A 24,570-nucleotide genomic window follows, 5' to 3' on the forward strand; every position below is an offset into this window, starting at 1 on the left:
TTCTTTCTTTCTTTCTTTCTTTCTTTCTTTCTTTCTTTCTTTCTTTCTTTCTTTCTTTCTTTCTTTCTTTCTTTCTTTCTTTCTTTCTTTCTTTCTTTCTTTCTTTCTTTCTTTCTTTCTTTCTCTCTGCCTCTCCATCTGTCTCACTCCCCTTCTCTCTTCTGGATATTTCCCATACACTATAGTCAGAGACTGTTTCAATTTTGCCTTTGTAACCCCAGCACCCAGCACAATACCTGACCTTAATAAATACTTGTTTGACTGACTGATTTATTAAATATCTCTGGGAATTGTTAGAGCAGTTAGGAGACTTCAAATTTTGAATTTCTATTGGGATTGTCTCCGATGATCAGCAATGCCTGTTGTGAGTATTGCTGCTTTTCTATGGTGGGGTGGGAGGTGGGGTGAGGAGAGGGGACTGCAAGTACTATGTGCTGGTGGAAAGTATACTGGATTTTGAATCTGAGGACCCAGGTTTGAGTAGCAATCATTCTATTCTTTGACCTTGAAAAAATCACTTCTCTGGGCCTCAGCTCTTCAGCTCTAAAATGAGTCTCTTGGTCCAGATGGTCTTTGGAGTCTCTTCCATCTACAGGGCTATGATTCACTACAGGTAAATCAAGGTTTCATTACTTCCAGAGACATTAAGTCCATTCCTTTGCCTCCAGAGACAATTTATTAAACCACCTTAGCTTTTAATCCCCAAAGAGGCATGGATACAATTTTAGCAGTGTTTCTAAGGAGTTCATAACCTCTGAAGCTAGGATATTTTTCTTACTGTCCAGTGGCACTTGGGATACCTGGTTTAAACAAGGTGATTCCTTTTTGGTCAACTATCAATGGCAACCTATCCCTGATTATCTTTTTATTAGGTTGAATAATTTTGTAGTCTTTGGGTATTCTGGGATTTTGAGCTAGGAAGGACTTTGGAAGTTACCTAGTCTAAGCTACTCATTTTATAGATGAAGAAAATATAGCCCAGAGAAGTTAAGAAACACAGGAAATAAATGGCAGAGTTGGTGTTCAAATCTGGGTTCTCTGGCTCTGATTCTCTTTCAGGCCCCAGATGCCATGGGACAAGGAATCAGTTGGTTTCCTTCTTTCTAAAGCTTTGCCTAATTTTTGGACTGCACCTCTCTTTGTTCTTGTAACTGCCTGCCTCTCTTCAGGATCCAGGGACAGAACAGCCATCATCATGCTGATGAGATGAGGAGATAAAATGGCAGACTTCAGAGAAACCAGTTCCCTTACCATCTTGGATAGGCTGGGCCCGGGAAGCAAGGCCTTTCCCCAGCAGAAAACGGGTGAAAATTGCATTGTCATTAGTGCCAGTCCGACTCCTTCTGTCTGCCTTCACAGCCTCCACCATGGAACGGACTTGATTTCGAAGCCTGGGAGACTTTTCCTGGAGAAACAAACATAGGCGGGGGTGAGCCAGATAGAGCTCAGAAACCTTCAGCAACCCAGTTCCGCCTGGGGTAAGAGATACTCGGGGCCCCATGCGACTTGTCTTCTTGAGGGAGAATCTTCATTCTCAGCTCTCTCTTCCTTTACCCTCTCCATGCTCCTCCTCTCAATCCCTGGGCAAAGGAAGGAAGTAACTGACCCATGGCAAGGAAATGGGAAACAAGTCTCTACACACAAACCACATGTGTACGAATGAAGGGAGCTGAACACACAAACCTGAAGTTGGACCAACTGTGCTCCCTGGGGCCACTTCCAATCCCACCTTTCTCTGTCTCTCCCTTCCCACAGGCTTATACTCTTTAGGACTCTGTGTATGTGTTACAGGCAAGGCCTGTGTAGCCTAGGGAGACCCAGCCCCATGGTGAGGGTGGACCCTTCTCCAGCAGCCCCACTGCTCCAGCAGCCCATATGTATTAAGTCATGGTGACCTCCAAGAGAAAATAGACACTGCTCTCTATAGCTGGTCCTAGGGCTATAGCTGCTAAATCCCAGACTTTTAGAGTTAGAAGGGCTCTGAAGGGTCACCAAGTGCAACCCAAATATGAACAGGAGTCCTTACTAAGTGGCCATCTGGTCACTGTTCAAAGACCATCAGGTCTAGGGAGCTAATAACCTCTGGGCCAGTTCATGCCCCTTTTGGAAAGCTCTATTGGGAACAGTTTTTCTTCCTTTTGAAATCTGTCTTTCTGAGACTTCCTATCCACCCTCAACAGCTCCCAGTTTTCCCCTCTGAAGCTGAGCAGAACAAATCCATTTTATTTTTCTCATGATAGTGCTTCAGATGCTTGAAGAGAGCGATCATATTTCTCCTGAATCTCCTATTCCTTCATTTGATCTCCATATAGTTTGAGCTCCCTCACTGTCTTGGTCACTCTTCTTTGGGATTCCTTTATGGCCCACACATATTCAGGTTTACCCGACAGCAAAGAGAGTGCCTGGCCCAAGGACAAAGAGGCCTCTGGGGATTATTTAAACATTTCGTCTCATCTATTCCTTTTTTTCAGCTTGTTGTTATTCAGTCATTTTTCAGTCTTGTCTGACTCTTCCTGACCCTATTTGAGGAGTAGTTAGCCATTTCCTTCTCCAGCTCATTTTAAAGATGAGGAAACTGAGGCAAATAGGGTTAGGTGACTTTCCCAGGATCATATAGAAGAGTCTGAGGTCAGATTTGGACTTAGGTCTTCCTGATTCCAGGTTTGGTACTCTATCCACTGTGCCCCCTAACAGTCAACCATTACCATGATTCAATGGTCTCAAGGTAGGTTCTACAAGAACAAGACAACAAGGGGCAACTAGAGCCAGAGAAATTTCCCTCAGACATTTCCTGAGGGGTGGGACCACCTACTCTGTATGGGCTGAAGTCTTCCCTCTTGGTTCGCAGGTAGTTGGAAAGATTCCCATATTTGCAGAATTCCACAATCACCATCAGAGGCCCTGAGAGAAAGAGGTAAGGAAGAAATATCATTGTGAGAGGCCCAGAGAAGAAGAAAAGTATGTAAATGGCCAGGGCCATGAATGCACAGAAAAGTCAGTTACTGTGCTGTAGTAATAACATAATCCCATTCCCTTCCTAAGTCTGGGGAGATTTCCTGAAGGATAGCTCTGTGACTCTGGGAGTTATTGGAGAGGGTTAGGGCTCCTGATTGGCTGAGATTATTCTGTGTGTGTGTGTGTGTGTGTGTGTGTGTGTGTGTGTGTGTGTAGAGAGAGACTTTGGAGGGAAAGTGAGGGATGTGGAGAATGGAATTGGAAATGACTGGTAGAGAGAACTCTTAAATGGCTCATTGGAGTTCCCAGAGCTACAGACACAGAAGAAAGCTGGCCCCCCAACCCAAATATCTCTTGCTTTCCAGATGTTACACCTAGAGACTACAAAGAGTGCATTTCTCTGGAAAGGTTGTTGTTATCTTGGTTGAGCTGAAATTTTTATCTTGTTCCTCAATCGAAGAGCTAATTATTCTTAAAAAACAAAACAAAACCCAACTTACCTTCTCTCTTAATATTAATACCATGTATTGGTTCTAACACAGAAGAGCAGTAAGGGCTAGGCAATGGGGGTTAAGTGATTTGTCCAGGGTCACACAGCTAGGAAGTGTTTGAGTCCAGACTTGAATTCAGGATCTCTCATCTCCAGGCCTGGTTCTCTATCCACTAAGCCACCTAGCTGTGCCCCCTAGCTATTCCTGTTTAATACTTATTTTGACAAAGGTGTATACTAACTATTTGTGATTATTACTTTTGTCCCAAGTGTTTGCAGAGGGAAGCTAGACTGGCAAGGGGAAACTATCCCTTTCATGGTCTAGAACAGGTCTACTTCCCATCCTGAATAACCAGAGAAAGTGCAGTCATCTTGAACTCCCAAAGAACTGTACCAATATTGGGGGTGTGGTAGAAGATAACTCTAAGGGCAACTGTGGTACAGTGGTTAGAGTGCTGGGCCTGGAGTCAGGAAAACTCATCTTCCTGAGTTCAAATCTGGCCTCAGACACTTACTAGTTGTATGATCTGGGCAAGTCACTTAAACCTGTTTACCTCAGTTTCCTCATCTGCAGAATCCATTGGAGAAGAAAATGGCAAACTACTCCAATATCTTTGCCAAGAAAACTCCAAATGGGATCATGAAGAGTCTGAAATGACTGAACAACAACATATAACTCTAAGTCTAGTCTAATACCTCGCTTGGAGACAGGCCATTGAAAGAGTGAGTTCCCAGCCGTGGTTCTCCTCTTGCTCCTCCCAGCATCAAAAATCACAGTCTCCCTTCTGGACAGGGGAGGCCAGATACTAGATCAGTAATTATCTACCCATGCTACATATGGGCCAGCTGTGTGTATTAGATAGTAAAAATGATCAGTATTTCTATAGTGCTTTAAGGTTTGCAAAGGATTTTACAAATAATTTCACTTCAGCTTCACTAACATCTCTGAGTGGTGGTTGCTATTATTATCCTCATCTTATGGGTAAGGAAATTGAGGCAGAGAGAAGTTAAGTGAATTACCTACAGTTTTACAGGGAGTTCTGAGGCTGGATTTGAACCCCAGTTTTCCTGTCTTTAGGTCCAGTGCTCTATCCATTGCTCCATCTACATGGTAAATCTATGCATCATCTGATCTTTATTACTTAAGGATTAGGAAATTAAGTCCAGTGTCTGGCTATACTAACAATAGTTCACATTTATATAGCACTTTAAAGTTTATAAGTTCTTTACTGTATCTCATTAGGTCCTCACAATGATCCCATTTGGTTAATGCTATTATTAGCCCCATTTTAAAGATAAGGGAATTCAGATTGTATTTTGCTCAGAGTCTCACAGCTAGGAAATATCTGAGGTAGAATTTCAGTCCAGCCAGATTTTTATGACTCTTGGTTCAGCATTTTTATCCTTTAAACCACACTATTAGTCCAGATCATCTGTGACTGCTGAGGCTGAAAAATAGCATGTGCCATTCAAATTTATTAAAAGCTAAAGGGAGGTAATAATAGTAGCTAATATTTAGAGAATGCTTTAAGGTTTGCAAAACTAACACTTGTTATCTCATTTGATTCTCATAACTACCTTAGAAGACAGGTGCTATGATTACTTCCATTTCACAGATGAGAAAACTGAGGCTAAGAGGTTAAAGTGACTTGCATAAGGTCATACAGCTATTCTGAAGCAGAATTCAAACTCAGATCTTGCTGACTCCAAGTCTGGCATCCTATTCACTACCCTGGATTGGCTGAAAGTTTCCATTGCTTGGGCTGCAGCTATATGACATTTTACTGAAGAAATAAGGCTTGAGATCATCTGGGGCAATGCGGATGGCATAGGAGATACTACATACCCTCTTACAGTAGGATTATATTCCCTGCGAGGTGGAACATGAAATTATTTATGAGATACTGGGATAATAAAGAAAAGTTGTTCTCCTCAGCCTAAGAATGAGGAGGTTTGGCTATGGGAGAAGATAGAAGAGTTTTAAAGATATGAAATGTTCGTATATTTTTATTTGATCTTGAATCATTCCCTTATTTTGCTTAATGATTGTTTCTCTAGGCTATCAAAACTAAAAGCTTATTCTAGATTCTTTTTTTTTCCATTCCTTTTTCCATTCTCCTGGTTCCTTCCCTGCTGCCTACAAACATGGGTAGGTCCCTCACCTTCATAAAAAATTCTCACTTGAACCAACTATTCCCTCCTCTTGTTGCCCTATGCCTCTTTTCCATTTCATGGTCAAACTAGAAAAAAGCTGTTTATGCTTATTGTCTCCATTATTTATTTCATATACATATATTTTATAAGTATTCATCTTTCCTAATAGAATAAGGATAAAAACTAAGATTTATAGATCACTTTGCAGTTTGCAAAGTGTTTTGTATACATTATCTGAGGACAGGGACTTTTCATTTTTGTCTTTCAGTGCCTGGAGTGTGATAGATGCTTAATAAATATTTGCTGGTGGATTGCTTAATGAGTCACTGAAGGCCACTTTGTCTTGAAGTTCCTCTGATTGGTCACACTAATTTCCCATCTCCCAGGTGGCAGTGAAAAAAGCACAGTGTGACAAAGTAAGCCAGAGAAGAGAAACAAAGGAATCTTTCCCACTTGGGCAACCTCATTCCAGGACTACAGCTTAGAGAGTGGGGATTTCTAGGCAAGGTCTGTAACATGATTCATTCATTAAAGAAATGGAAATCAATTGAAATTTTGTCTAGAGAATGTTTTACCTTCAGGTAAAATAGGTACCACAGTGGGGTGCTATTTCACCAGGATGGGAATCCAGTCCCTTCCTCTTCCATGTCTGGTTTTCCCCCCATCATGCCTGGTACTCTCTCCTCAATGCTTTCCCTTCCATGTATGACATCCCCCCATGTTGCTTCTTCTATGTCTGTTCCTCCCCCCACAAAAACTCCCCTTCCATGTCGGGTACTCTCCCTTCAATGCTGCCTCTTCCATATATGGCATTCTTCCTCTCCCCCATGTTGCCCTTTCTATGTCTGGCACCTCCCCCCAAAGACTACCCTTCCATGTTGGATACCCTTGCCTCCCCCAATGTCTCCATCTTCAGGTATAGCATCCCCTGCCCATGCTGTTCTTTCCACATCAAACCTCTCTATTCCATCCCCTCCATGTCTGATACCACCCTCTCCCCTCCCATTCCTCCCTTTCCATGCCAGGCATTCTCCCCCCACCCATGTCATCCCCTCCAGATCTGACATCCCCCGTCAGTGCAACCCCCTCCCTATCTGACTTGGTCCCCTCCCCCTCCCCATCCCAAGTGGCTCCCCCTCCTGGCACTCACCATTGGGCTTGGTGCAGGCTCCCAGGAGGTTGACCACATTGAGGTGGTTTCCAATGTGTATGAGGATCTTCAGTTCTGACATCAGGGCTTTGTGTTCACTGGCAGTGGCTCCCTCTGGAAAGAGACACAGCATGGAGAAGAAGGCTTCCCTGACCCTGAGCTCCCTCTTTTCCACTTATCTGTCCAGGAGTGGCCACAGGTGAGCTCCAGGATCCCCTGAATGGAGGCATGTGTGTGTGTAGTTTTGGAAGGCTTTCTTAGTGGCCTAAGCCCTGCCATTGGTGGTTCTAGCTTCGGTTCCATGGGAATCACAGCTCCTGACCCATTCATCTCTTCGTTTGAGGGTTGGAGGAAGGTTTCTTTGGTCAGGCAGGGGCAGCAGAGCTATCCTAAGGGAGCCTCTTATAGGGGCTCCTAGAATGTTCTTTCAAAATTCCCAGCAGCTTGTGAACCAGGTCCAGAAACGAATGTGCTGAGAGGTAGCTAGGTAGCACAATGGATTGAGTACCAGACATAGAATCAGGAGGTCCTAGGTTCAAATCTGACCTCAGACACTTCTTAGCTGTGTGACCCTGAGTAAGTCACTTAATCCTAATGACCTACCTCTTACTGTTCTATTGTCTTAGAATTAATTCTAAGCCAGAAGGAAAGACTTTTTAAAAAGGGGAGGTGTGCTGGGCCTGGGGAGCAGAAGCGATTGACCACTTTTTTGTCCTTCTGTCCTCATCTTATATGTAAGATGCTTCCTGGAATGTCTGCCCTGATTCCCTCCCTCCCTCTCTCCCACATGAGAGGAGGACCATGCACACACACTTGGGTTCCTTTGTGTCCAGGGCTCTGCTTTAGTCCCTCATGGAGTCACCACCTGAGAACCCTATTGGTTTAGTGGAAAGAATATTGACTCTGGAGCCAGAGGATGTAGGTTTAAATCCTGCCTTTGACCCTTCGTACCTGTGTGATCTTGGGCAAATCAGTTCAGGCTCTTGGGCCTCACGTCTCTCATCAGTAAAGTGAAGGCTGAGACGAGACGTTTGCCGAGGCGCCTTCTAGGTCTCAACCTCGCAAGCCTGAGCTTTGCCTCTGGGCTGCTTGGGCAGGTTTTTGGTGAAGCATAAGAAAAGCCTTGTTTCTCACAGTCTCTCCCTTCGCAAAACCTCACAGTGGGAAAGGGCTCTTTCCTTCCCCATCTTAGTTGGGATCTCACATTTATATAGTGTTTTAAAGTTTTGAAATAAAACAAAACAAAACCTTTTCTTCTGTCTTGGAATTGATCCTAGGTGTTGGTTCCAAGGCAGAAGAGTGGTAAGGGCTAGTCTACTGGGGTTAAGTGACTTACCCAGGAACACAGAGCTAAGATGTATCTTAGGCTAAATTTGAACCCAGTACCTCCCATCTCTAGGTCTGACTTTCTATTCATTGAGTCATCTAACTGCCCCAAAGTTTTGTTGTTTTTTTTTTAAACCCTCATCTTTTGTCTTTTGGTTCCAAGGCAGAAAAGTGGTAATGGATAGGCTATTGGGGTTAAGTGACTTACCCAGGAACACAGAGCTAGGAAATATCCAAGGCCAGATTTGAACCCAGAACTCCCTGTCTCCAGATCTGGCTCTCTATCTACTGGGCCACCTACCTGCCCCCATCCCCTAAAGTTTTTAAAACTTAAAAAAATTTTTTTTCACTTTAAGATTTAGGCAAAATATTATCTTATTTAATCATCAAAATGGCCCCATGAAGAAGGTGCTATTATTGTTCCCATTCCCAGATGAGGAAACTGAGTTTGGAGGATCATCACTTATCCAGGCCAATTATCTGAAGCAGCATTCGAATACAGATCTTCTTCCTGCTTTCAAGTGTAGCAATAGCCACTGCATGCCAACCTCCAGAGAGTAAATGACAGCAGAGAGACAGTCTATCCTCCCATTCTTTATGTGACCCAACAGTGGGCAGCCTACCTTTCAGCATTTTGACTGCCACCGTATCACAGCTGTTGCCCTTGTTGATGCCAAAGGCAGAGGCTTCAACCACCTTCCCAAAGGCTCCGTGTCCTAGGACTCTCCCTGTTGAGGGGAAGGGAAGAGAGAAAGGTCCCGGGGGTTGTGTGCGAGATAGAGCACATGTAATAAATGGGCTTAGGCTGTGGAACATATGGGGATGGCAGCAGGGGAACAGAATCGGGCAGGATGGCCGATAATAGGTCTGGGAGTCCGGGACCGAGTGGCGCTGAGTCAGCCATGCTGCGCCTGCCGCAGTGTGCAGAGGAAGGCTGAGCCAAACACTCAGAGGAACTGTAGCCAAACAGGAAGGGGCTGGGGGGTGAAAGAGAAGGATGAAAGCAGCAGCGAAGAGAAGGGAAGAGGAAGGAGCCAGCATCCTTTCCCTCCAGGTGCTCACAGCCCTTCCCTCACCAAAGGCAGGAATGGAGGCAGGAAATTGCTCCCTGGGCTCTTACAGACCCAGTGTCCTGGACTCCTGGGGGGCATGGGAAAGGGGAGCTCCGAGCCTGGGGGAATTGGGGGTCACACGCCCGGATGGGCGGGTCAGGATGAGTGGACAGATAAGTCTGCATTTCCGGGATGAGCTTTAGGAATGGAAGGAATTTCACATGTCCCCAGGCAGGTGTGGAGGATGAAGGTTCTAAACACTTTCCCCATCCGCTGCCCACGAGCCCTTCACTAACCACTGCACTGACTTTTCCTCTTCCCCTGCCCCTGCCCCCAAAGACTCCAAGCCAGCACTATTTCACAAGCCACCTATTTCCTAGTGACTTTCCCACCCATTTCAGAGACCGGACTTCACAGGGACTAGCGAGGTCCGCACAGTCGTCACACAGTCCCTTTGTCTTACCTAAATGGAGCCTTTCTCGGGGAAATTCCCATTTGCTGGAATCATAGGGCAAGTATTCACACTGGTCTTCCAGGGCCACCTCGCCTGGGTCCATGATGATGGACAAATATCCCGTCTTGATGTCCGCATGGGCAGGCTACAGGAAGTAGGAAAAGGGGACAGGGAAGGAGTTATAAGTTCTCTTCTCCTCAAGATTAACCTCATTTAACATTTTCAACTGGGTTCATGAAAAATAACCTCAGGCAAAATAGCACGGAACAGATTATTATATTTTGTATATTAGGTGACTGGTACAGTAGAAAGATCATTGGTTTTGGAATTAGAGGATCTGGGTTCAGATCTTACCTCTGATGTATATTAACTGTATGACCTTGGTCAAGTCACTTAATTTTTTTAAATCTCATTTTCCTTGGCTGTAAAATGAAGGGGTTGGACTAGATGGCTTCTGAGTCCAGTTTGGATAAAGTATAGATCACATGAAGGAGGCAGAGATTAGCCCAGAAAGGGACACTGGGATCAGGGTTTGGTATATAGAGTAATGAACTTTGAACTCAAGATGTGGGGCAGAGGCCGGAGTGTCCGGGTAGTGGCCAGAGTGTCCGGGCAGTGGCAGGGGGCCTGGTTTGCCTGAAACTTACCCGCTTCATGTTGCAGAAGATGAGGATGAGAAGGATCCAGAAGAACACGGCGATAACCCCAGTGCCAATGAGGATGACTACCTCCATGCTGCCTTTGTCCTCGGACCCTTGGGAGTGCAGAAGGAAGTCAAAGTCAGGGCTAGCCCACCCTCACAGGCAGGATGCTGGGGAATGCCCGTGAAGGGGCCCTCTGGGTAGGGGTGATGTGCCTCTTCTCTCAGCTCAGTGCCCTCATTTTCCTGTGCTTCCTGTAGTTCAGTAACCAACACGTTTCAGAACAGCTCTGAAATGCCCCAACGTGCTCTCACCAGTCTCTCTCCAAGCTCAATAATAATAACGACGAACATTTATATATCTAATGTTTACAAAATGTGTTACGTGTCATTTATTTTCATCCTTCTTTCTGTGAGTGGAAAACCTCTACACCCCTTATAGGAGGATTAGGTTTTAATGTTAGCAATTTTATTGAGTTCATCATAATTGTAATTCTAAGATAGTTAAATCATGTTTAAGTCCATAAGTGCATAAATAATGTTTAATGAATAAATGATGATTTTAAGTAGGCCTTTTGTGATTATTTTAGTATACGTCTTTAAGGTTTTGAACCAAAGTAAAGAACTGCTTTAGCATAGTTAATCATTGTTAGCATGGGCCTCAGTTTTAGCCTTAGCCTATAACTTGCTATATCTCACACCCTCAGCAATCATGGTCTTGAACTTGTGCCTGGGTCTTTGTCAGCATAGAGGCTTTTGCCTCAATTAGAAGCCTGGTGACACCCTTTCACCTTCGTATACACCCCTTATACATCATCAGGCTTTTGCCCCTCTTGGGGGGGGCCTGGCACCTCCTCCTTGCCCTAGTCATCTTAGTATACATCATCCCTGACTTTATCAGGCTTAGAAAGTAGGGTTCGGGCTCCCCTGTTCCCCCTGTCTATTAAGTGACGACTTCTACCAATGAGAAGTATTTCCCAATTACTTCAACCAATCCACATCTCTATTTTTATCACTGTCTTAGATTATTTCACAAGTTGTGATATTCTTGGGGTATAAAAGAAGTCCTCTCACAAGGCTGGGGGTCTCTTGGTCTTGACCAGAAGTCCGGCTTTATTGTGAGACTGGCCATCTCCCAATAAACCCATTTCTTTATGGTTTGGAGACTTAGTTTCCCTTATTTGCGTTCCTGTGGTTAGAAATTACGCAACACCACAACCCTAGGAGAGGCAGGTGCTATAATTTCCCCTAGCTTACAGACAAAGCTACTGAGCCTGAGAAAAGGTAAGCAATTTGTCTCTGGGGGTTACACAAATAATAAAATCTAAGCCACGATTTGAACTCACATCTTCCTAATTCCAAATCTAGCACATTACCCATTGAGCCAGCTTGCCTGATAATGAGGATGAGACATAAGACAGGAAAATCCTATATACCTGGAAAGCCTGACACTAGGCAGAAGTCTCAGGGTCTGAGCTAGGTCTACCAAGACTCCCGACTAGAGCCAGGAGACATTTGGGTGGTTAAGGCAAATCTCAAATACATTCTATTCTACCACCCCTGACGCCCAATTTGAAAATCGTTCCTCCGAGTGTTACTGTCCATGGAATGGACATTTTTTGATTGGACATTTTGAATGGGAAGAATTTGAGCCATCAACGTAACATGTGGGATATCACAATATAAAGACTTGTGGGCTATGGAGGGAGCACTTCTAACATTAGAAATACCATGCATTAGTATTCCCCCCCCCCCAAAAGCCCTTACCTTCTGTCTTAGAACTGTATTGATTCTAAAGCAAATGAGTGGTAAGGGCTAGGCAATGGGAGTTAAGTGACTTGCCCAGGGTCACACATCTAGGAAACATCTGAGGCCAGATTTGAACCCAGGATCTCTCTTGTCTCCAGACCTGATTCTCTATCCACTGTGCTACCTAGCTGCCCCGCATCAGTATTTTTTTAAAGCGTCACTCATTGTGCCACCTATATGTTGTGTCCTAAACAGCTGCCCACCCCCCAGCTGTGGCTGTACTACCTTCCACAGACACGCTGGCAGAGGAATTGACACAGCCCTTGGCATTGCAGACACTGCACAGGTATCGGCCTGCATCTTCTTCCCGCACCCTCTGGATACTCAGTCTTTGGTTGGAGTCAGCCAAGTCAATCCCTGGGAGAGAGGAAGGAAGGAACTTGGGGATGGGAAGGAGAGGGCAGGACAGCTTCTCCCTCTTCCTCCAACCCCTGACCAGTTCTTTAGCTCTCCTCTTACAGGCTTTGCTCTGAGACCTGATAACGGCTACTTCCAATCTTTAGAGCCACCTTCCGCCCTGATAGCTGGCCTATGGCCTGGATCACCAAAGGTTTGCCTCGCATCCTCTGAATCACAGGGTTCTGCACACAGCAGGGCTCAATAGATATTTGTTGAACTGAACTGAACTGAACTGGTTGAGGGTTTCAGAGGTGTACATCCTGTCTTCTCATAGAAATTGTGAGTTCCAAAGGCAGGGGCCATGGCTTATATTGGAGTATCTTATCAGTCAACCTTGACACCAGGAAGGAAACAAACAAGGCATCTGAGAAGCCAAAGTAGTTCTCATAAAGTCAAACACTTTCCTTATAGAAATGATCTTCCTTCAGAGCCTCGTTACTTTTGGTTAACACACAACTCTATCAATTCATTAGCTGGTTTCTCAATTTTTTTTTAAACTCTTACCTTCTATCTTTGAATCAATACTGTGTATTGGTTCCAAAGCAGAAGAATGGTAAGGGCTAAGCAAGGGGGGTCAAGTGACTTCCCCAGGGTCACACAGCTAGGAAGTCCACAACATTAAGACAAGTAAAATTATATGGGAATAAGGATGGCAGAGCACAGTTAGCGGCAGAAACAGTGACAACAATGAGAAATGATAGCTATAGTGAAGGAAAGGAGAGAAAACTATTAAAAAAAAAACAACAAACCTCTATAAAACAGCCACAAGATTTTCTCAAGACCAGTGGGCTGCAGCCTGGAGAAATTCATAGCCAAAGATAGTCCCTAAGGCTCGTGATGATCAGGTTCAAAAAAGAGGCTAAATTATGTTTACTATTCTCTGGTTAGGAAGATGGATACACATGTGATCCATTTTATTTTATTTTCATTTTTTTAAAGGCCCTTATCTTCCATCTTGTATATTGGTTCCAAGGTAGAAGAGTGGTAAGGGCTAGGCAAAAGGGGTTAAGTGACTTGCCCAGGGTCACATAGGTAAGAAGTGTCTGAGTCCAGATTTGAACCCAGGACCATTTATCTCTAGGCCTGGCTCTTAATTTACTCTGCTGCCTAGCTGCTCCCATGTACTCTATTTTAGACAGATTCCATCCACAGTAGTTAAAATTAAAGTTTAAGTGCTGAAAGATAACACACACTAATATTTGTTCATAAGAAACAGGATGTCCCTGATAGTACTGGATAAAATAATCTCTCTTTGCTTTTCTGTATCTACCCTAGAACCCTGCAAAGTTCAGAGCAGACTTGAATTGGCTAGAACTGAAAGAATACTATTACTTCTTCCTTTCCTCCCTCTCTCCCCAGAACGTCCCTCATCCAGGAGACTGTCCTCTGTCTCTGGCCCATACAACACATAGAACCCAATGTTGTCCAGCCAAAAGAAGCCATTCATTTGGCTCAAGTGTGAGGGCCAGAGGCCTTTTAGAGGGTCTTTTTTTCCTGATCGTAGTGGCAACACTTTGCTTTCTTTTCCTTGGATTCTTAGTAAAGCTCCCTTTGAAAGAGTCCAAACCCATCTGAACTGAACCAAGAAGAAAAGGGAATGTCTGTTGTTTACAACTGGACTTAATGGGAAGGGGGCTTGGAGGCCTTAAAGAGGAGAGACCATGAGACTGGAAGGGACCCTTCCAGAGCCAGAAACAATCAGGAAACAAGGGGGTGAGACCCTAGACTGGGATAGCCAAGGCTGTGGATCATATTCCCTTCGCAGAGGCTTGCCTTTGGGCCTCCCCACTCCCAGGGCCCCTCCGTACCTGACTCCTCCTCCAGCGGCCTCTCATCTTTGTACCAGACGATATCTGGCACGTGGGCCCCGGCCACCCGACATCGCATCTCGATGGAATCACTGATGTTCACTGAGAGGTCAGTCAGGTTCTGTGTGAGCTGGGGTACCTCCAGAGCTGGGGGGAGGGCAATGCGTGGGCTCAGCTCCAGGGGCCACCCCAACAGCTGAGAGCTGAGGAGGTAGAGCTCCCAGATCAGGCCAGGAGGGAGAGATGCTGAGCTGGGCAAAAGCAGCCCCGTAAGACAGTCCTGCCTTTCTTTCCTGGTCAAGTGGTTTGATTGGGGGTGAAGGGGTGGGCAGGGAGAAAAGACAACGAGGGCAGAGTGTGTGTGTATGTCTCTGTGTGTGTTGGTGTATCTCTTCTTTCCAGCACAATATAAGGTCTCCAAGGGCAGGGACTGCTTTATTTCTGTTTTTGTATCTCCAGCACCTAGCACAGAGCCAGGTACATGTTATTTTTCAATTGCTCAGCCGCATCACTCTATATGACCCCTTGGCTATTGTCCTTCTGTTTTCTTGGCAAAGACACTGGAGTGGCTTGCCATTTCCTTCTTTGGCGTGTCCCCATTTTACAGAAGAGGAACTGAGGCAAACAGGGTTAAGCGACTTGCCCAAGGTCACACAGCTAGTGTCCGAGCCCAGATTTGACTTCAGGAAGAAGAGTCTTCCTGATTCCAGGCCCAGCACTCTATCCACTGTACCACCCAGCTGCCCCTACCTGGTACATAGGAAGTGCTTAATAAAGTAGCTAGGTGGCATAGTGGACAGATCATTGGACCCGACACCAGGAAGATTTCAGTTGGAAACAACCATAGATATTAGCTATATGACCCTGAGTGAGTCATCTAACCTCCATCTGCCTCATTTTCCTCACCAGTAAAGAGGTACCTCTCTCCCAGGATTGTTGAGAAGATAAAATGATTTAACATATATAAAGACATTTGAAAGCACTATATAAACATTAGCTATTATTAAATCATTTCTGATTTGAATTTAATTAACTGCCTTTTGAATTTGTGGCAGTATCTGTGTGTTGGAGGAAGTGGGGGGCAGTGAAACGGACCTCTCCTCCTAACCCACCCCCTTCCCACGGGCTAAGTCCGCAGCCACATCCCATCTATTCTGCCACCCTTCATGGTCCTGAATCCTTCTTTCTCTTCCTCTCCCCCAACCGCCTCCAGCATCTCTGGGGCCCCTCACCCTGCACGGAGATGTATTTCTTGTGGCAGTGCTTCTCGTGGCTGCGCCGGTCTTGCACTTCACACACATAATCGCCCTCCTCATCAGGGGCGATGCGGGGCAGGGCCAGGCGCAGGGTGGCATGGCGGGAGCCTGGCGTGGAGCTCAGTTGGCCCTCCAGCCGGGTGGCGTACAGGTGCACGTTTTTGCAGTCAAGCAGAAGCGGGTTCCCCTGAGCATCATGCAGTGTGGACAGGTTCAGGCGGTACCACTGAAGATTCTCGTAAGTGTAGTTGTCTGCCTTACAGCTGAGGGTCAGGTCCTGGCCTTCCACGGGCTCCTCGGACGGCTCGGACTCAATGGTGAAGCCATCCGGGATAGCTGTAGGGAAGAACCTGTGGGCTCTAGGGGCCAGGTAGGCTGTCCTCCCCACCACTGCCCCGAAGCCTCCCAGCCTACGTCACAGAAGCCAAGGGCCTTTCCTCAGTCCTTCATTTCCTTCACCTCTCTGCACCATTTCACTGTTATTGACCATTTTCTTCTTCATAAAGTCTTCTTCTTCCTTGGCTTTGATGACGTGGATCTCTGATCACTCTCTCTCTTATGATGGTTTTACTCACCCCCAAGCTAAATACAGGATCTCCCAAGATCCTAGCCATAGCCCTTTTTCTATTTCTCTCGCCTTTTCTCTGTTCTTTGCCATGGCAATCTCATTCGCCCTCACAACCTCAAGGATCACTTTCCATCTTCATCGCTAGTCCTCAGGTCTCCCTGATTTAAGCATTCTCATAGAACTAGAGAGGGTCTTGGGTCTTGGAATAATATAACGGGATCCCTGTGGGGAGCATATTGATTTAGAAACCCACAAATTAATATCATCTAGGTTGAATTATATTTATATTTGTTTTGTCAAACATTTCCCATTTACATTTTAATCTGGTTTAGACCTTAATTGGGACTTTTGGGTCTCAGTTTGACACCTCTGATTTCGTCTATTTCCCTTACCCCCTTCCACTTTGAAAGGGAGGAACTGAGGCCCAGAGAACTAACTTGCTCAAAGTTGCATAGATGGGTAGTAACTGATGAGAGGCCGGAGTCTAGATCTTTCAACTCTTAGTCATAAACTCTTGCTCTAATTCAACATCATCATCTGCCTTCTGGCATTGCTCCTGGAAAGCCTGTAGGCAACTCAACTGAACATGTCTAAAAATAAGAGATTATCTATTCCCTCAAATCCATCCCTCTTCCAAACTTCCCTACTTTGGTTTAGGACTTTACCAACCTTTCACCAGGTTTTCACTCTTAAAGAGTCATCCTTGACTCTTCCGTCTCCCTCATCCCTCACCCTTCTCCACCCCATCCAATTAGCTTCCAACGTGTTGATTCTATCTCCACACCATCTCATGAATCCATTTTTTTCTCTACGGTCACACAGCCTCTATCCTAGCTCAGACCCTTGTCACCTCTTGTTTGGACTATTGCACTAATTTCCAATTGGTCTCCTTCCTTTTAGTGTCCCCCCTCTCTAAATCAGCCACTATGGGGCTGCAAATGGACATTTCTTTCTTTTCTTTTCTTTTCTTTTCTTTTCTTTTCTTTTCTTTTCTTTTCTTTCCTTTCCTTTCCTTTTCTTTTTTTCTTTTTTTGATTTTTTAAACCCTTACCTTCCGTCTTGGAGTCAATACTGTGTATTGGCTCCAAGGCAGAAGAGTGGTAAGGACTAGGCAATGGGGGTTAAGTGACTTGCCCAGGGTCACACAGCTGGGAAGTGTCTGGGGCCAGATTTGAATCCAGGACCTCTAGGTCTGGCTCTCAATCCACTGAGCCACCCAGCTGCCCCCCAAACAGACATTTCTAAAACAGAGATCTGACCATGTTACTTGCCTACTCAAAATCAAATAGACCTGATAGCTTCCCTGGTAAAACAGAAAATCCTCAGCCTGGTTTTGAAAGTCATCTCTAACCTGGTTCCCTTTTGCCTCTCTGGCCATTTCATTTAACTTCCCATCATAAACTTTACCCTTCAGTCAGACTGACCTATTAGCCATTCCCAAACCGCCACTTCCATCCCTTTCCATGCCTTTCCAGGCCTCCCATCTCTGGACCAGATCCCTCCCCAACTCACTAGTCACGTAGAAGTAGATGAGCCTTTCATCCTGTCCCACTTTGTTGAAGGTGACACACTTGTACATGACTGAGACGTTGGCCTCCTGAATCACCAGCTTGCTCACAGTCTAGAGTGGGAGGGAACAGACTGTTGAGAGTTCTTGGTCCAACCCATGCCCCCTCCCCCCAATCATGGCTTGTGCCTCCTTGAGTGATGGAGAGATAGAGCATGAAGTAACTGAAGCTCTTGGGTGGCAAAGAGTAGAAGTAGGAAACATTTCCCGGGAGTCCTGTTCTCTGGTGTCTCTCCTCATGGGAGGACACCCATCTGTTTTACTTCCCCCCTTTTTTTTTTTAAACCATTACTTTCTTCCTTAGCCTTGATACTGTTTTTGGTTCCAAGACAGAAGACTGGTAAGGGCTAGGCAAATGGAGTTAAGTGACTTGCCTAGGGTCACACAGCTAGGAAGTAACTTATGCTAGATTATCTCCAGGTCTGGTGCTCTATCCATTGGGCCACGTAGCTGCCCTCTGTTTTACTTCTTTAAAGAAATCAGAGGCAGCTACATGGGCAAAGTGGATAGTATTGTCTTTGGAGTCAAGGAGATCTGAGTTCAAATCCTGCCTCAGGTATTTCTTAGCTGTATGTCCCTGGACAAGGCACTTTAACCTTTATGTGCCTTAGTGCAGTGATTCCCAAAGTGGGCGCCACCGCCTCCTGGTGGGTGCTGCAGCGATCCAGGGAGTGGTGATGGCCACAGGTGCATCTTACAAAAAAGGTAGAAACATTAACACATATATCTTTCCTATTAATTGCTATTAAAATTTAAAAAAATTAATTTCCAGGGCTCTAAGTAATATTTTTTTTCTGGAAAGGGGGCAGTAGGCCAAAAAGTTTGGGAACCACTGCCTTAGTGTCTTTAACCATAAAGTAGGAATAATAACAATGTCTCCCTTGCAGGGTGGTTGTACCAATCAAATCAGAAGATATGTAAAGTGCTTCGTAAACCTTAAAGTACTATATAATGCTAGCTATTATGATATTAATAGAAATGGAATGCTATTAAAAATCAGAGAAGCCTAGGAAGATTTGCATAAACTGAAGAGTGAAATGATCAGAAACAGGAGAACAATTAACGTAATTAAAACAACATTGTAAAGACAAATGACTTTGGAAGGCTTAAGAACTCTGATCAACACACTGACTGACCACAATTCCAGAGGACCCTTGATGAACTGTTACCTACAGCCTTCCCAAAAGTGATAGATTCACAACGCAGAGCAGGACATACATTTTTGGACATGGCTAATACAGGAACTAGCATGGTTTGACTATGCATATTTGTTATAAGGGTTTTGTTTTTCTTGATTTCTTTCCCTCAGAGGTGTGGGGAGAGGGTGGGAAAAGGGAGAAAACAAATGTTAGTTGAAAACTAATAATTAGATGAAGAAATCAGGAATACATAGTAGCTATATAAAAATATATTCTTGCTGTTTAATTGTCAGGTTGATAGTCAAGGTCATAGATCTCAGAGTGAATCAGGTACAGTGATGAGACTAGAATCCAGGGCTTATGATTTCCAAAATGGGGAAAACCCTTAAGCGCTTGTACTGAGGTCCTCGCTTCCTACTTTGGTGCTTATGGGAATGGTCTTTTTAACAAAAAATTATTTTTATTATCATGCAAAACACATTTCCATATTGGTTATTGTTGTAAGAGCACATTCATACAAAACCCAAATCTAAAAATAAAACCCTAAATACACTGATGTGAAAGACAACTCCAACAGTTCTTTCTCTGGCGGTGGGGAGTGTTCCCCATCACGAGTCTTTCAGGATTGTCCTAGATCATTGCATTGCTGAGAATAGCTTAAGACATTCATAGCTGATCATCAGACAATATTGCTGTTACTGTGTACAATGTTCTCCTGGTTCTGCTCACTTCATTCCGCATCAGTTCGTGCAGATGTTTGGGAATGGTCTTTTGAATTATTAGACTATTTTTTAAATCGATAATAAGTAACTATTCTAAAGTAGAAGAGTGGTAAGGTCTAGGCCAGTGATGGGCAAACTTTTTAAAGAGGGGCCAAAGGAAAGGAAATCTTTCTCATCTGTCAGTCTGTTTCTAAGACAACTCTTTCAAAGTTTCATTGTATTGTATCCTATTCATTGTATTTGTCAGATTAGGAATAATGTCAGGCAGCTGGATAGAATATTTCAGGGGGCTGCATCTGGCCCACAGGTCATAGTCTGCCCATCACTGGTCTAGGCAATTGAAGTTAAGTGACTTGCCCATGGGTCATCCAGCTAGGAAGTAGCCAGATTTTTTTTTTTAACCCTTACCTTCCAACTTGGAATCAATATTATGTTTTTTTTGTTGTTTGTTTTTACTATGTATTGGTTCCAAGGCAGAAGTGCAAGAAGGGCTAGGCAATGGGGGTCAAGTGACTTGCCCAGGGTCACACAGCTGGGAAGTATCTGAGGCCAGATTTGAATCTAGGACCTCTCATCTCTGGGCCTGGCTCTCAAACCACTGAGCCACCCAGCTGCCCCCCAAAGTGGCCAGATTTTAATTGAGGACCTCCCGTCTCCAGGCCTGGCTCTTTACCCACTGAGCCACCTAGCTGCCCCAACCAGACTATTCATGAATACTTCCAGGAATATTGTAGCATCTGAAAGTTCTGCCTCTGACTGAATCACAGGATTACAGATGGAGAGCTAGAGGGAATCTCAGCGATGACCTAGGCCCTACCCCACTTCCCAAATCCTACCACCATGTTGCAGATGGGGAAACTGAGGGACATCCTGCCCCCATTTTACAGATGAGAAGACTGAGGGCCAGAGAAGTGCAGTGAATCACCTCCAGTCAAAGAGGTAGCAAGTATCAGAAGGGATATTAGAACTTAAGACTTCTGGTTTTCTCAGGCACCACATTAAGTCCCTGACCAGGTGTCTGTCCCCTTTTAGAATGCCTGCTCCTTGAGGGCAGGGATTTTTTTGTTTTGTTTCACCTTTCATCATAATTCCAACATTTGGCAGAGTGCCCGGCATATAGCAAGTGCTTAACTGACTAATTCTTGCCTAGCTCTCATGCAGGGTTAGATATCCCTGGCATGCTTTATTCTTGATGGGAGATGGGATGGGAGGGTCAGGCGAAGTGAAAATGGGAAAATACAGGCAACCAAAAAGCAAGAATGGAAGGAGGGAGAGATGCCACCCAAGGCTTCCCGGCCGAGCTAAGGCTGCTGCTGCTGCACTTCTCAGCCTGACCCATGGCCAGAGGAGTGGGCGCTCTCTCCCTGCAGGTTCCATCCCTTCCCTTTCCCTCCTGGTCCCTTCCCAGCCCCCTCCCGGCCCTGAGGCTGCTTCCCGCTGGGCCTTTGAACAGGAAGCATCTTTGGAGGTGTGTAGGAAAACAGGAAGTGACTTGAGGAAATGGGAGTCCTTTGTTGCTCTGGGCCTCCATTCCCTCCTCCCCCCCAGGGCTCTGGGCACAAGTCCCATTTGGGGGCACCAAGTAGACAGAGCAGGCAGACAAGAGGAATGGGAGGGGGAAGTCATCCTCTCCAGCTAAACCCAGGCACATCTCCCCCTTCCGCATCTGAAGGGCAACCCCGGGGCCTCCCTCAAGGACTTGGATAATTTATGAGCAGAAGCTGTCAATGTTTACTATCCCCCCTTGTCCTAGGAAGATGGACCTGATGTAGAGCAGAAGCTTCTTTGTGATAAAGTGGCAAAAGCCCCAGACCCAGAGTCAAAGGGCCTGGGTTTGAATCCCGGCTCTGCTCCTCACTAAGTGTATGACTTTGGAGAAGTTTCCCCATCTGCATTATGAGGGAGTTTGACTAGATGAGCCTCGAGATCTCTTCTAATTTGAAATCATGAGATATCTAACTTGAAATGAGTGAGGCTGATTCCGACCACTAGGCAGGGCGTTGGGGCATCACTTCCCTGCCCTCCCCTGCACACCCCTGGCATCGCTATCCTCCTCTGGCATTGTTATCTTCCTCAGAGCTCCATCCCTGACGTGGGAAGCGGGCTGCCCTTCCCTGCAGTCCCCTGGCAACATGTACATGCACAGAGAAGCAGGGGAGATGAGAGGGAAGAAGACAATGCTTTCTTTGACTTTCTTCCCAGGAAGAGCCAATGTTTTCCCTGAGATGGAGGTGTATATGATTGGGAATTAAGGTTGGATGAGAAAGCAGAGGAACTAGAAAGGCGGCTTGGTATAGTGGATAGAGCATTAGACTTGGAATTCTGCCTTTTACTAGCTTCATGACCTGGGGCAAGTTGCTTAATCCCTCCAGACCTCAGTTTCCTTCTCTGTAAAATGAGAGGATTAAAATAATTGACCCCTAAGATCACTTCTAGCTCTATAATAGCTAAACCAGCACAAAGGACTATTGTAAGGAAAGTGCTCAGAAAAACATAAAATATTATGTGAAAGTGAGTTATTATTTTATTATTGGCACTCTGCCTATGGGAATGTGAGGCCCCCCCAAAGTGTGTGATTTTTTAGATCCTTACCTTCTATCCTAGTATCAATTCTAAGACAAAAGGGCAAGGCTAGGCAATGGGCATTAAGTGACTTGCCCAGGGTCACACAGCTAGGAAGTGTTTGAGTTCAAATTTGAACCCAGAGCCTTCCATCTTCAGTCTTGGCTCTCTATCCACTGAGCCATGTACCTGTTCCCTTGCCCTTTCTTTTGGCATTTTATCTTCAGCTCCTACCATGATTCCTGGACTACATCGGGTACTTAATAAATGCTTGATAATTGATTGATCCCAATCCTTGACTTGGCCCTCACCTTGTTTTTGCCTTCCACAGATTCAGTCCATGTATCCAAGCTCTCAATGGGGTTCACAGCATCCTGGGCTGAGACTTCCCTCCAGTCCACACACTGGGGCATTCGGTCCCGCTGGTGCCGCCCTCCTGCTGGCTGCCTCCTGTGCTTCCACAAGAAAGAACGGGGAGAAATCAGAGTTTGGGGTTATCCCACCCCTCTGAGGAAAGGAGGGGAGGATCAGGTGGCTTCCCTTTGTCCTCCTTGAAGGCTAGTTTCTGGTGGCCTTGAGTGTGTGGGAAGAGGGGCAATGAGAGGGAGAGCAGTCTGATTTCCCTTTATTCTCAAGGTAAGGATTTCCACATATGAGTAATCAGGCCTATGTACATTCAGATTCATTCTCCCATTACCGTGTTGCTTAAACCCACTTTGCAAGAGCCAATAGGTAATGACTTCGATAAGAAGAGTCTACTTCCCTGATCTGGACCCCATAATATTTCCCATTATTTAATCGATTAATTAAAATTATTTTTTTAAAACCCTCACCTTCCATCTTAGAATCAATACTGTGTATTGTTTCCAAGGCAGAAGAATTATAAGGGCTAGGCAATGGGAGTTAAGTGACTTGTCCAGGGTCACACAGCTAGGAAGTGTCTAGGCCAGATTTGTCCCTAGGACCTCCCGTCTCTAGACCTGGTTCTCAATCTGCTGAGCCACCCAGCTGCCCCCCTAATTAATTAAAATGAAAATAATTCCCATTATTTAAAGAAATAAATCCCAAATCTTGGTATATAAAACTATCTACAGTTTGACCCCAGTAAACTTAGCCAGTACCCTCTGTTCTTAGCTAGGCTTGTCTCTAATCATCTTCTATACTAGGCTCGATGTCTCCCCTCCACACAAGGCTCAGTGATCTTCCTTCCCCTTTCCCCATACACAACAGGCTCATCGCCCCCTCTATAGCTTTGCTCATGAGGCTCCCTGGACTGAAATGTCAGATCTTCACCTATCCAAATCCCATTAGTCCTTCAAGGCTCAGTCAGGTCCTATTCCTTCTGTTTCCCTCAGACTATAAGTCTCTTGAGGGCTGGACTTGGCTCATTCTTTGCCTTCTCTACTCTGTGAGCCCCTTGCTGGCAGGCCCTTTTCTCTGTCCCTGTACTTTCCCCTCCATTTCTGCCCCTCTCTCTCCAAGATTGTGAGCTCCTCCAAGCCTGGGGATGGCTCTGCTCCTCTCAGCTCAGCCTGGTCCAGCTCTGGGTAGCAGATATTTTTAATGAGGATAATTGAATTGAGTGGAAGTGAGGGAGTCACGGAGACCAGAGCTGCAGAACTAACAGTTGTTTAGTTGTGATGAACTGCCAGGCATATAGACTGGAGCTTGTGAGAGGAGGGCTCTTTCTGGAGCTCTTGTGGGTGGGAGCTTGGGCTCTTGGGAAGGTGCTGAGAACAGCGGAGGAAAGGTGTCCCAGGGCTGGGCCACTGAGGCCTCACTAGGAACTTAATCCTAGGCAGTTTGGTCCTTGGCTTCTGCTTATCCCTCCCTTCCTTTCCTAAGCATTTGGGGCAGATGGTAGAAGGAAGTATGATATAGGGCACTTGGCATAACAGCAGCTGGATTCCAATCCAGCCTTTTTGTTTATTATATTAACAACCTCACACAAATTAACTAATCTCTTTGGGCTTCAATTTCTTTACCTGTAAAATCAAATGGTTGAGACTAGATTTCAAAAATGCTTTCTAGTGCTAAATCTTTTATCTCGTGGCTCAATCTGGGGTTTCTTGGCAAGTGGTAGGGTCTGTCCCTTTGCAGAGAAGCTTGGGTGTGCTCAGACCATGGAATGGGGTTACAGAGGTTTGCCCATGATAACCACGAGGGCGATCAGGCACAACAGGGAGGGGGAGAGGGGTCCTGGCTGGGGAGAGACAGTCTGAAAATCAGCATAAACAACAGAAGGGAAATCAGTCAGGAGCATCCCAAAGTCAGAACTCATTGGCTTTGGACATAACACTGCTACTCATTACCCCTTCAGTTTCCTACTCCCCAGACTGCTAGATGCACTTAGCCTTCCCTCTTCAGCTGCCCTGAATAACCACGGAGGACCAAGATTATCACTTGGACTACTTTAACACTTTCCCCACTGTCTCCTTTCTCTCTCTCTCTCTCTCTCTCTCTCTCTCTCTCTCTCTCTCTCTCTCTCTCTCTCTCCCTCTCTCTCTCTCTTTCTCTGT

General features: G+C 45.4%; 1 protein-coding gene across 1 annotated transcript in view; it reads right to left on the reverse strand.

Annotated features, from left to right (window-relative positions):
• Positions 1–24,570, reverse strand: part of FLT4 (fms related receptor tyrosine kinase 4) — a 185,164-nt gene that overhangs the window by 78,213 nt on the left and 82,381 nt on the right. The window contains exons 9-20 of the mRNA XM_044659813.1: positions 24,190–24,250; positions 22,363–22,501; positions 17,574–17,682; positions 15,470–15,829; positions 14,238–14,384; positions 12,256–12,387; positions 10,229–10,335; positions 9,591–9,726; positions 8,699–8,803; positions 6,750–6,863; positions 2,813–2,901; positions 1,252–1,405 (exon numbers count right to left, since the gene is read on the reverse strand). Of these exons, the coding sequence (XP_044515748.1) occupies positions 1,252–1,405; positions 2,813–2,901; positions 6,750–6,863; positions 8,699–8,803; positions 9,591–9,726; positions 10,229–10,335; positions 12,256–12,387; positions 14,238–14,384; positions 15,470–15,829; positions 17,574–17,682; positions 22,363–22,501; positions 24,190–24,250 (1,653 nt within the window). The remainder of the gene's footprint in view (positions 1–1,251; positions 1,406–2,812; positions 2,902–6,749; positions 6,864–8,698; positions 8,804–9,590; positions 9,727–10,228; positions 10,336–12,255; positions 12,388–14,237; positions 14,385–15,469; positions 15,830–17,573; positions 17,683–22,362; positions 22,502–24,189; positions 24,251–24,570) is intronic.

Source organism: Gracilinanus agilis, chromosome 2 (genome assembly GCF_016433145.1).
Source record: "Gracilinanus agilis isolate LMUSP501 chromosome 2, AgileGrace, whole genome shotgun sequence".
Lineage (NCBI taxonomy): Eukaryota > Metazoa > Chordata > Mammalia > Didelphimorphia > Didelphidae > Gracilinanus > Gracilinanus agilis.